This window comes from Puma concolor, chromosome B3 (assembly GCF_028749965.1).
Source record: "Puma concolor isolate L17-30 chromosome B3, mPumCon1.1.hap2, whole genome shotgun sequence".
Classification (NCBI taxonomy): Eukaryota; Metazoa; Chordata; class Mammalia; order Carnivora; family Felidae; genus Puma; species Puma concolor.
The window spans coordinates 16,161,211-16,173,446 of record NC_141672.1 but is presented as its reverse complement, the minus strand read 5'-3'; the positions used below and the strand labels follow the sequence as shown (position 1 = coordinate 16,173,446).

The 12,236-nt window shown below is 35.9% G+C and overlaps 1 protein-coding gene across 10 annotated transcripts in view; it reads right to left on the bottom strand.

Annotated features, from left to right (window-relative positions):
- The window catches only part of EML5 (EMAP like 5), a 190,514-nt gene that overhangs the window by 74,504 nt on the left and 103,774 nt on the right, over positions 1 to 12,236 (bottom strand). For all 10 annotated transcript variants that reach the window (XM_086709055.1, XM_086709057.1, XM_086709056.1 and 7 more), the window contains 3 exons: positions 11,886 to 11,997; positions 10,473 to 10,600; positions 5,035 to 5,176 (listed from right to left, as the gene is read on the bottom strand). In XM_086709055.1, coding sequence (XP_086565181.1) covers positions 5,035 to 5,176; positions 10,473 to 10,600; positions 11,886 to 11,997 — 382 coding nt within the window. The remainder of the gene's footprint in view (positions 1 to 5,034; positions 5,177 to 10,472; positions 10,601 to 11,885; positions 11,998 to 12,236) is intronic.

The window sequence follows — 12,236 nt, the reverse complement described above, 5'->3', positions numbered from 1 at the left end:
CCAACTGACACATGAGAAAATGCTCAACATCACTCATCATCAGGGAAATACAAATCAAAACCACAATGAGATACCACCTCACACCTGTCAGAATGGCTAACATTAACAACTGAGACAACAATAGATGTTGGCAAGGATGTAGAGAAAGATGGATCTCTTTTGCACTGCTGGTGGGAATGCAAACTGGTGCATCCACTCTGGAAAACAGTATGGTGTTCCTCAAAAAATTAAAAATAGAACTACCCTACAACCTAGCAATTGTACTACTAGGTGTTTATCCAAGGGATACAGATATGCTGTTTCGAAGGGGCACATGCACCCCAATGTTTAGAGCAGTACTATTGACAATAGCCAAAGTATGGAAAGAGCCCAAATGTCCATCGATGGATGAATGGATAAAGAAGATATGTATACACACACACATACACACACTCGCATGCACGCAATGGAGTATCACTCGGCAATCAAAAAGAATGAAATCTTGCCATTTGCAACTACGTGAATGGAACTAGAGGGTATTATGCTAAGTGAAATTAGTCAGTTGGAGAAAGACAAATATCATATGACTTCATTCATATGAGGACTTTAAGATACAATACAGATGAACATAAGGGAAGGGAGGCAAAAATAATATAAAAACAGGGAGGGGGACAAAACATAAGACTCTTAAATAGAGAGAACAAACAGAGGGTTACCAGAAAGATTGTGGGAGAGGGGATGGGCTAAACGGGTAAGGGGCATTAAGGAATCTACTCCTGAAATCACTGTTGCACCATATGCTAACTTGGATGTAAATTAAAAAATAAATTATTAATAAAAAATAAATAAAATAAAGTAAAAACATTTCTTCCTCAAAAAAAAAAATTCAGCTTTGCAAAAAACAGCTAGCAAACAACAAAATGGCAATAAACACATGCCTATCAATAATTATTTTAGGGGCGCCAGGGTGGCGCAGTCGGTTAAGCGTCCGACTTCAGCCAGGTCACGATCTCGCGGTCCGTGAGTTCGAGCCCCGCGTCAGGCTCTGGGCTGATGGCTCGGAGCCTGGAGCCTGTTTCCGATTCTGTGTCTCCCTCTCTCTCTGCCCCTCCCTCGTTTATGCTCTGTCTCTCTCTGTCCCAAAAATAAATAAAAAACGTTGAAAAAAAAAATTAAAAAAAAAATAATTATTTTAAATGAAAGTGTATTAAATGCTTCAATCAAAAGACAGAGTAGCTGAAAGAATAAAAATATAAGACCCATCTATCTATTGCCTACAAGAGACACACTGTAGAAGTAAGGTCACACACAAAGTGCAGGAATGAATAAAGATATTCTATGTAAATGGAAACCAAAAGAAGCTGGGCAGCTACACTTTTGTCAGACAAAATTGACTTTAACACAAAGGCTATAATAAGAGACAAAGAAAAGAAGGTCAATACATAAGGATAAAGGAGTCAATGCAGGAGGATGTAACGTTTGTTAATATTTATGCACTCAACAGAAGAGCACCTAAATACATAAAGCACATGTTAGCAGGCCTAAAGGAAGAAGTAGACAGCAATACAATAATAGTAGGGGACTTTAATACCTTACTCACATCAATGGATAGATCATCTAGACAGAAAATTATTAAGGAAACATTGCCCTTTTTTTTTAAATTTTTTTTTTCAACGTTTATTTATTTTTGGGACAGAGAGAGACAGAGCATGAACAGGGGAGGGGCAGAGAGAGAGGGAGACACAGAATCGGAAACAGGCTCCAGGCTCTGAGCCATCAGCCCAGAGCCCGACGCGGGGCTCGAACTCACAGACCGCGAGATCGTGACCTGGCTGAAGTCGGACCCTTAACCGACTGCGCCACCCAGGTGCCCCAGGAAACATTGCCCTTAAATGGCATGTCACACCAGACGGACTTAACAGATATTTACAGAATATTCCATCCAAAAGCAAGAGAATACACATTCTTCTTGACTGCACGTGGAACATTTTCCAAGACAGATCATATGTTAGGCCACAAAACAAGTATTAATAAATCTAGACTAAAATCATATCAAGCATCTATTCCAACTACAACAGTATGGAACTAGAAACTAATTACATGAAAAAAATGGAAAATTCACAAATACACGGAGATTAAACAGCATGCTACTGAACAACCAATGGGTCAAAGAACTCGAAAGAGAAATCAAATAATACCTCGAGACAAACAAAAATGGAAATGTAACATCCCAAAATTTATGAGATACAACAAAAACAGTTCTAAGAGGGAAGTTCATAGTGATAAACGCTTACCTGAAGAAATAAAATCTCAAATAAACAACCTAACTTTACACCTCAAGGAACTAGAGGAAAAAAAGAACAATTGAAGTCCACAGTTAATAGAAGAAAGCAAATAACAAAGATTAGAACAGAAATAAATCAAACAGAGACTAAAGTAATAAAAGGAAAAATTAATGAAACTAAGAACTGGTTCTTTGAAAAGACAAATAAAATTGACAAACCTTTAGCTACACTAAGAGAGTAGCAAACCTTTACTACAATAAGTAAAATCAGAAATGAAAGAGATGTTACAAATGATACCACAGAAACACAAAAGATCATAAGAGACTACTATGAACAATTATATGCCAACAAATTGGACAACCTAGAAGAAATGGATAAATTCCTAAAAACGTAAAACCTACCAAGACTGAATTATGATGAAACAGAAAATGTAACTAACATCAACTATATGTCAATTAAAAAAATCAGTTTGCTTTTTAAGAATTGCAATGTCAGTGATAAAATACTTTTGCTACTGGAACAGACCACTCCCACCATCTTATACTTGGAATTCTACTGGTTCAGACAAAGCAAACTGAAGGAATTGCCAACAAGTCTTTATTAAAGAAACTCTAAGACTACATTTTAGAAGAAAATGATAGAAGAAAAAATGTCTGAGATACAAGAAGAAAATGTGAAGAAGTGAATAAGCATAGATAAGCCAAAGTAAACACTGACTGCATTAAACAATAATAATGTCCAATTGAAGAGGGATTAAAAAAACCAAATTCTCAAAAATTAAAAATAGAACTACCATATGATGCAGCAAGTCCACCCAGCAAGTCCTGGGTACTTATCTGAGGAAAATGAAAACACTAACTCAAAAAGACATATGCACCCCCATGTTCACTGCAGCATTATTTACAATAATCAAGATACAGAAACAACCTAAGTGCCTGACAGATAAATGGGTAAAGAAAATGGTGTGTAAATACACATACACAATGGAATACTATTCAGCCATAAAAATGAATGACATCTTGCCAAACACTATACCATCTCATTGATATGTGGAATCTAAAAAAACAAAAACAGGGGCGCCTGAGTGGCTCAGTCGGTTAAGCATCTGACTTCACCTCAGGTCATGATCTCACGTTCCGTGAGTTCGAGCCCTGCGTCGGGCTCTGGGCTGATGGCTCAGAGCCTGGAGCCTGCTTCTGGCTCTGTGTCTCCCTCTCTCTCTGCCCCTCCCCCATTCATGCTCTGTTTCTCTCTGTCTCAAAATAAATAAGCGTTAAAAAAAATAAATAAATTTAAAAACATTAAACAAAACAACAAACTCGTAGATACAAAAAAACACTGGTGGTTGCCAGTGGCAGGTGGGCAAAGTAGGTGACAGGGTTAAAAGGTACAAACTTCCAGTTATAAAATCAGTAAGTCATGGGCATACATGGTGACTATGACTAATAATCACTATATTAATAATAATCATAATTAATACTATATTGCATATTTGAAAGTTGTTAAAAGAGTAGATCTTAAAAGTTTTCATCATAAAAAGAAAACATTTTGTAACTATGTATGGTGATGGATGTTAACTAGATTTATCATAGTGATTATTTCACAATATACACAAATATTGGATCATTATGTTGTACACCTGAAACTAATATGCTATGTGTCAATTATACCTCGATAAAAAAAAGAAAGAAAATCTGAGGTCTATTAAAGGTATGTTCCAAATTTGATCGGCTTCCTATGGCCTTGTGAAGAAGAGTATTTGATACTGTGATTTCCTGTGTACACAGAGGTGTGACTATGGTTTTGTGATCTTACTGTAACCCTTCATGTAGAAAGTTCAGTATAGAAATGCTGATATAACATTTGGTAATCTCTAGATCTCAGGGGGAAAAAAACAACTAAAGAATGAAAATGCTGGCCATCAATAACTCAAAAAAAAAAAAAAGAAGAAGAGACAGTGACAGGAGTTCAATTATTCTAGAGACAGTGATTAGTTTCAGATTTTTAGTTAAGTACAAATGCTGAATACAGTAACCCTAGAAGAACAGACTCTTTTAATAGAAGAAAAAAATAAATTAATTGACTGAATTACAAATTCATGTTACCTAACTTTAACTTGGCCCTTATTATGGCCTGACAATCCTTTCATCTGCTGTTTCTATCACATTTCTTACATTCCCAATTCCCAACCTTTTCAACCAGAGTTCCTCCTTCAATACCTCCATATTCTAAAATAACATTCCCTACCACCTCACTAAGAAATGTGAAGCTATCTGTACATCCTCATTTGCCCTAGGTTAATAATATCAGTCTTAATGCAATAACTGAGCCCTTTATTTCTCTATACTGACAAGCTAGCTTCATTTGCCTCCTACAAAATGTGCTTAGTTTTGTTTCATCCTAAAATATTCTCCCCTCAATTCTGCTACTCCTTTATAAATTAAGGCCTTCTTTCTTCATTTTTGATTCTGAATTACATATATTCTATAGTCATAAAGGGTAGATAACTTGTTTTCTTCCTGTATTTTTAATTCCAACATGACACTGCAAACAGGTTCAGGATAGGTATGCTCACAGGAGGTCTCACAAAGCAAAGACTGGGTATAATTAATTTTCTTTATATAGCATCATGAGCAAGTGCACACAGAATAAATATGTAAAGCCTTTTTTATACACCTACTGTAGCTTTCTTAGATTTGTGAAGAGTTAGAAAATTGTGACTAAATGTGACTAACACGTTAATCTGTGCTCAAGTCTGAGAGCCTCTTACCCTTTTTCAGTTTCCGGACAGCCAACATACAATGACTAGGAGACAGATCCCATATTCTTAAGGTTTTATCATCACTGACAGTAGCACAGATGGGCAGATAGGGATGTGTAGCCAAACCCCACACCTCTCCTTCCATGTGTCCCTACAAAGAGAACATAGGTAAGATAAATTTAACCTAAATATATGTGTTTTTAAAAGAAAACTAAAGACAACACCTGATAATATACGATAGGATAACGAATAATGGATTAATCTAAAACTTTCTCTTTGGAATATACCTTAAAATACCTCAGTAACAACTTTATCTTCACAATTACACTACAATCAGTTACTATTTAAACTAGTTTAAAATCCTAAAATATTCACTGAGTGGGGAGAATAGGAACTGGTTGCCTTGGAATGTTAATAACTGCCACAGAGGAGGAAGTTCCTGCATGTGAGAACAAGGAGTGCTGCAGACCTGCTCCCCAGTGAAACTGGTGAAATTAATAATAATAAAAAATTAAGGTCTCCGGAAATGGTTCCAAGGGAATATGACAAATGAAGAAACATTTACTCAAGAAAGTCTGCTAATATTTGGTAAGAACAATGAGAGTTTTGCAGTATTTGAACCAAGACCCACTCCTTTCCTCCCCATCTCCAACTCACTGACCTGAAAACTCCACACCAGACTGATGTAAACAACACAGGGTATGGGTGCTCTCTCTCCTTTCCCTACTCTAATGAGCTATCTTCCCAGAAGGGGCAGGTGACTGCATTTCTTATCCTGCCCTCAATGCCTGCTAAAAGCTGAAACCTTGATGAGTGCTGGACACAGGTGGGAACTCCCTTCTGCCATCCCTATTCTGAGATGGAGGTTCTACACTGCGGGTCATGCCACTAAGAATACTGGGGCTTCAGTTCAACCCAAGAAGACTTGAGGCTACTGCTCCCTACTACCCCTTCCCCAAAATGGAGCACTCAGTTTCTAAAGCAAGGGACACTCAGAAAAGAGTCATCACTATCCAAACACTCAACTTCAGAGCCTTGGATCAGACAGTGTGCCTGGAAGAAAAAGCAAGCCATAAAATAGCTCCTAATGTCTTCTCAAAGGAAATGACTTCATTTGCTTCACAGTGTAGAAAAGTTCAAGTCTAAAGGTGCTCTCGAAAACAATGAAGGTTGTGATGAAAGGCAAATGGGAGCTGACTGGTACTCCTTAAACATACAGGCTACTCTGAAGACTAGTGAGTTTGCTCAACAGAACCAGGGCAATCTCAGAGATTGCTGGGAGGATACTGCTTCAAGTCAAAATCTCAAACATTAACCTACGAAAGGGGTGTCCCCTTTAAGGAGGCTGAGCAATTTGTGCTCTAGGGAAAGTGTTGAAAACAGTAGCAATTTAGTCAGCATCAGTCAGCAATTGAATGGAGTTCAGCGGCTGGGTGTAGTCAGGGAAAAAGACTATCAAAGAGGAGAGAAGACTTCCCAAATCATTTTATGGAGCCAAAATGGCCCTGATACCAAAATCAGACATCACTAGGAAACTATAGACCCATGATCCCTTATATATAGTATGTGGATGCTAAAATCCTCAACTAAGTGCTAACAAACTGATTCCAACATATACAAAAAGAATTCTACACCATAACTAAGTGGGGTTTATCTCAGGAATGCAAGGTTGGTTTAAAAGATGAAAACCAATTAATATAATACACCATATCAACAGAATAAAAAACAAAACCACATGATCTCTCAAGAGACAAAGAAAAAGCCTTTGACAAATGCTTTTGACAAATGACACAATCTTTCATGATAAAAACTTGCATCAAACTAGGAACAGAAGTGTCATTCGTCAATCTGATAAAGGGCATCTATGAAAAATTCAGTTAATACTAAATGGTACAGATTGAATACTTCCTCTGTCTGTTCTACTTCTAATCTACATTGTACTGAAGATTCCAGCCAGGATATTTAGCCACGAAAAAGAAATAACAGGCATCCCAATTGGAAGGGGAACAGTAAAACTACATTTGCAATTCACATGATCTTATATATAAAAAATCCTAAAAATCCACTAAAAAACTATTAGAATAAATGAGGTCCATTATACTATGAGACTTGTATACTAAAAACTATAAACCTGTTGAAAAAAGTTAAAGATGATCTAACTGAATGGAAAGATCCCATGCTCATGGATACAATTTAATATTGTTAAGAGGTGCTATTCCTCAAACTGACCCATAGAATGCTGCTACAAACACTGCTGTACATGTTTTTTTTTTTTCTGTGTTCTTCTGAATGCCCGGTTATGTACATATATCTCCACACTTTTTTTTAATTCCACTGTAGATAACATACAATGTTAGTTTCAGGTGTACAATATAGGGGTTCAATAGTTCCATATATTATTCAGTGCTCATCAAGATTAAGTGTACTCTGAATCCCCATCACCTATTTCACCCATCCCTCACCCCACCTTCTCTCTGGTAACCATCAGTTTGTTCTCTACAGTTAAGAGTCTGGTTTTTTGGTCTCTTTTTTTTTCCCTTTGCTCATTTGTTTTGTTTCTTAAATTCCACACAAGTGAAATCAGATGGTATTTGTCTTTCTCTGACTGGTTTATTTTGCTTAGTATCATACTCTCTAGCTTTATCCATGTTGCCATCTTGCAAATGGCAAGATTTCATTCTTTTTATGGCTGAATAATATATTCAAAATAATATTCCATTTTATACACACACACACCCATCTTTTTTATTCATTCAGCAGTTGATGGGACACTTGAGCTGCTTCCATAGTTTGGCTATTATAAATAATGTTGCAAAAAAGATAGGGTGCATGTATCCTTTCAAATAGTGTTTTTGTATTTTTGGGTAAATACCCTGTAGTGTGACTATTGGATCACAGGGTAGTCCTATTTTTCATGTTTTGAGGAAACTCCATGCTATTTTCCGGAGTGGCTGCACCAGTTTGCATTCCCACCAACAGTGCAGGAGTACCCTTTCTCTCCACGACCTTGTCAATACTTGTCATTTCTTGAGTTTTTGATTTTAGCCATTCTGACAAGTATGAGGTGATATCTCACTGTGGTTTTGATTTGCATTTCCCTGTATATCTCCACACTTTTTCCCCCCACACTTTTAATTACTATAAGTTTTATCTTATTTCCCGCATGGAGTTTCTCAAAAATTTCTGCACTCTTTTTGAGTATTGTTTCTTCTAGATGATTTTTTAAAAATCTTTCCAGAATTTTTGAAAAATATCATTTGGATTTGGTTTATGATCATACTGAATTCATAAGTTATTTAGATGTTTTATGTCTTTAGTAAAACTTTATGGCTTTCTTAACACAGTGATCTTCCATAGTTTTAGCTATATTTATTCCTGGCTATTGTATAGTTTTCTTTGTGAGTACTACTTCTATGTCATATTTTTCTAATTGGTTATTGCTGATATATAGAAATACTATTGGCTTTTAGATGTTGATTTTGAATCTCACTTTACCAGACTCCTTAATTCTAGTAATTTTTCAGTTTATTCTCTTGAATATGCAAAGTATAGGGTTAAAATATCTGCAAATACTGACAGTGTTCTCCACTTATTTCCAACACTTAGACCTATATTGCTTTGTTTTTCTAGATTGGCTAAGACCTCACACACAATGCTAGACAATAATGGTGAGACCCGACATCCTTGTTTTGTTTCTGATGTTTAGGAGACAGCAGACATCTGAAATCTTAAGCTCTATAATAAATAGGAAAAATAACAGGATGTCATTTATCACTTCAAAATCTTTTCTTACAATTATAAAATTGTGTTTTTGAAAGTTCTGTCTGTGGATTCACCTGTAAAAGTGTACTTGTGTTAGTATTTTCCAAGAGATCATAAAAATGTTAAATACCATGACTCTACCATCTTTCTACTTCAGAGGAATATTATGTGGGGCACTTGGGTGGCTCAGTCAGTTGAGTGTCCAACTCTTGATTTCGGCTTAGGTCATTATCTCACAGTTTGTGACACTGAGCTCCTTGTTGGGCTCTGTGCTGACAGCGTGGAGCCTGCTTGGGATTCTCTCTATCCTGCCTTGCCCTACCCCCATTCGCTCTCTTTCTCTTAAATAAACTTAAAAAAAATTTTTAAAAGGAATATTATGTAACTGAAGTTAAAGAGTAAGACACCAAATTTTGACAGTAAATTTAATAATAAACGTTTTGTTTTATATGTATTATTCGTATATATTTGTATACAATATATACAAATATATATATTTGTACATATTTGTATATTTGTAAATATGTATATTTATTTGCTTACAAATTCTCCTTGGTACATCAGGATATTACATTAACATTAAAGCATGTGCAGTGCTCTCCTCTAAGTGTGCTCTTTGATGTTTTAACAAAAGTGAGGTGGGGGGAGTGGGGTTGGAGAAAAAAATAAGTCTGTAATAAGAAAGAACATAATTCTTTTTCAGAATAAAAGGCAAACTTAAAATTGGTCCTACCATATAGAGCTGGAGGACAATTTTTCATTAGGTAGATCCTACCTCACTTACTGTGTTTTAAAGTATTTATTGCTCTCCATACTTTTCAGAAAGATATAATATATATAGGAAATGTATACCTAAAAAATTAATACAGCATTCTTTTTTTTTTTTTAAAGGCAAAGCCGGTTTTTTTTTTAAGTTTTTTTTTTATGTTTATTTATTTTTGATAGAACACAAGGGGGGGCGCAGAGGAGAGAGAGAAGGAGACACAGAATCTGAAGCAGGCTCCAGGCTCTGAGCAGTCAGCACAGAACCTGACACGGTGCTTGAACCCACAGACCATGAGATCATGACCTGAGCTGAAGTCAGTCGCCCAACTGATGAAGCCACCCAGGCGCCCCAATACAGCATTCTTGATGAAAATGTTAAGGATCAGGTGATCCTCCTCTTTCATTTTATATTTCTACCACACAAGTGTTGGTATTGCTATTATTTTTGTATTGTTTTATTATTTTAACATTTGTTTTATTAATATTTTCACTGACAAATATTTTAAGCAATAAAATTTTAGTGTACATTTTTAATTTTTTTTAATTAGAAACTTAAGGATGAAAATGAAGAGTTTCACAGAAAAACAACTACCTTAGATTCAACAAATGTACTTCAAAGAAATAAAATTGAACATGAAATAAATTGACTTGGTTAAATTAATTACAACTGTTTTTTCTTTTCATTGGTTTCTTGTTTTGTGATAAGAAATTACTTAAAATATTGGCAATTATTCCACAGATAATGTGCATGTTTATTTACTGATATCTACTCATCTAGCTATAATTAAATAAAAATTTTTGGTATATATTATGATATATTTCCCTAATTTGTTATTTTCACTATCGTTAACTTTTGGCTCTTACATATTAATCAACTGCATATAAATGGAAAAAAAGTATATTAATTTTTTTCAAATTACCTGGACCAGAAGTGTTATTGGGCCACTTTTATCCACTTCTAGTATTTCACCATTCTTTGTGCCAACTAAAATATGACCGTGTCCTAATGATATGGCACGTATAGATGGGTTATCTTCCAAGAGAAGACCTGAAATGTTAAGTGGAGATATTCTTCTAGGTATAAAGTCACTAGAATACAAGGATGTACATATTGCAGATGATGCTACTTTGACAATGAAAATCACGTTACAAGGTTGCCTTTTCCTGTATTTTAAGTATGCTAATAAATGCACTGCATTTTCCCAAACCACTCAATTTACTAATCTCAAAAGTACTACCTAGGAGTGCAGGGGTGGCTCAGTCAGTTAAGCGTCTGACTTGATTTCTGCTCACCTCATGGTGTAGTAGTGGTTCATGGGATCGGCCCCCCACCGTGGCTTGGTGCTGAGGGGGTGGAGCCCGTTTGGGATTCTCTCTTGCCCTCTCTCTCTGCCCCTCCCTTGCTACCGCTCTCTCTCAAAATAAATAAGTAAAAAAGTACCACCTATATACAATTATTATCCCAGCTCTCCTACTACTATTCCAATAACCGTTTCCTCTTATATTTGCCCCTCCTCATTCACATCCTTACTTTCTTAGAGCACCTACAATATTCCAGTCAGTACTTTTAATTCAATTCAAGATTGATGCTTTTCTGTCTACTATGTCCTAGGAAGGCTTCAGAGATATATTTGTAAACATAACAGGGCCAGCTCCTGCCCTCACAGAGCATATAATGCGGAAAACAGGCCCTGTGTGAGGAACATAGTGAAACAGGAGCATAACATAAGGGAATTTTAGTTTTTTTTGAGGGGATGGAAGGGAGATGGGAGTGGAAGCAATCATCCTAGAAGAAATAATGTTTGAGATTTGAAAAATGAGTATATTGTCAGATAATTGGAAGGGGCAAGAGGGAAGAGAAGGGCAAATTCTAGGCAAAAGCTATAGCATATAGAAAGGCCTGGAGGTCACAGAGAATGTGGTGTAATGCCTTAATACACTGAGAGCAAGGGTAAAAGGAAGGGCCTGCAAGGATACACAGGCAAGGTCAACAAAACACGAACATGAAACAAAATGCCAAGCTTGAACACAAATTCCTGACGGATGGTAAATGTGATGCCCATGTGGGCAATTTTCTTTGAAAAATTAAAAATGATAAAATTATCACTAATAATCTTGCATTTGGCTAATACTTTACCATCTGTGTCACAGAAAATAGATTATGAAAGGACAGCAATGATTCTGGCACCCAGTTAAACAGCTTTTCCCATTGAATTCTGATGCCTATCTAGTAAAGATGGAAAAATATATTCCGTGTGCTCCACCTCAGTGGCCATGCATGTTAATGAGCAATTAACCTTTTACTGCTCAAATTAAATTAAATCTCAAATCACCTTTAGATCCTGGTGCCAAAGCGGCTCTTTTTATAGCATAGGTCTTGAGACATCTTTCAAAGGAGTCATCCCAAAGAGCTACTACCCCATCTTTTCCTCCAGTTACAAATCCCTTTGAAAGTAAAAGCTTCAAGTTAATAAAGACCTAATATTGAAAAAAATAACTTTATGTTGCAAACCTCTAGAGGAAAGAACATTTACAGCTAAAAATTACAGCTTACAAGTTAGCATAAGAATCTATTATGTTTTTTATACATCAACATGAAAACTACAAAAATATTTACAGTAACACTAAACATTCTACTTTTAGGACAGGACTTTAAGAGCAAGGTTTGTAATTTGGAACCATAA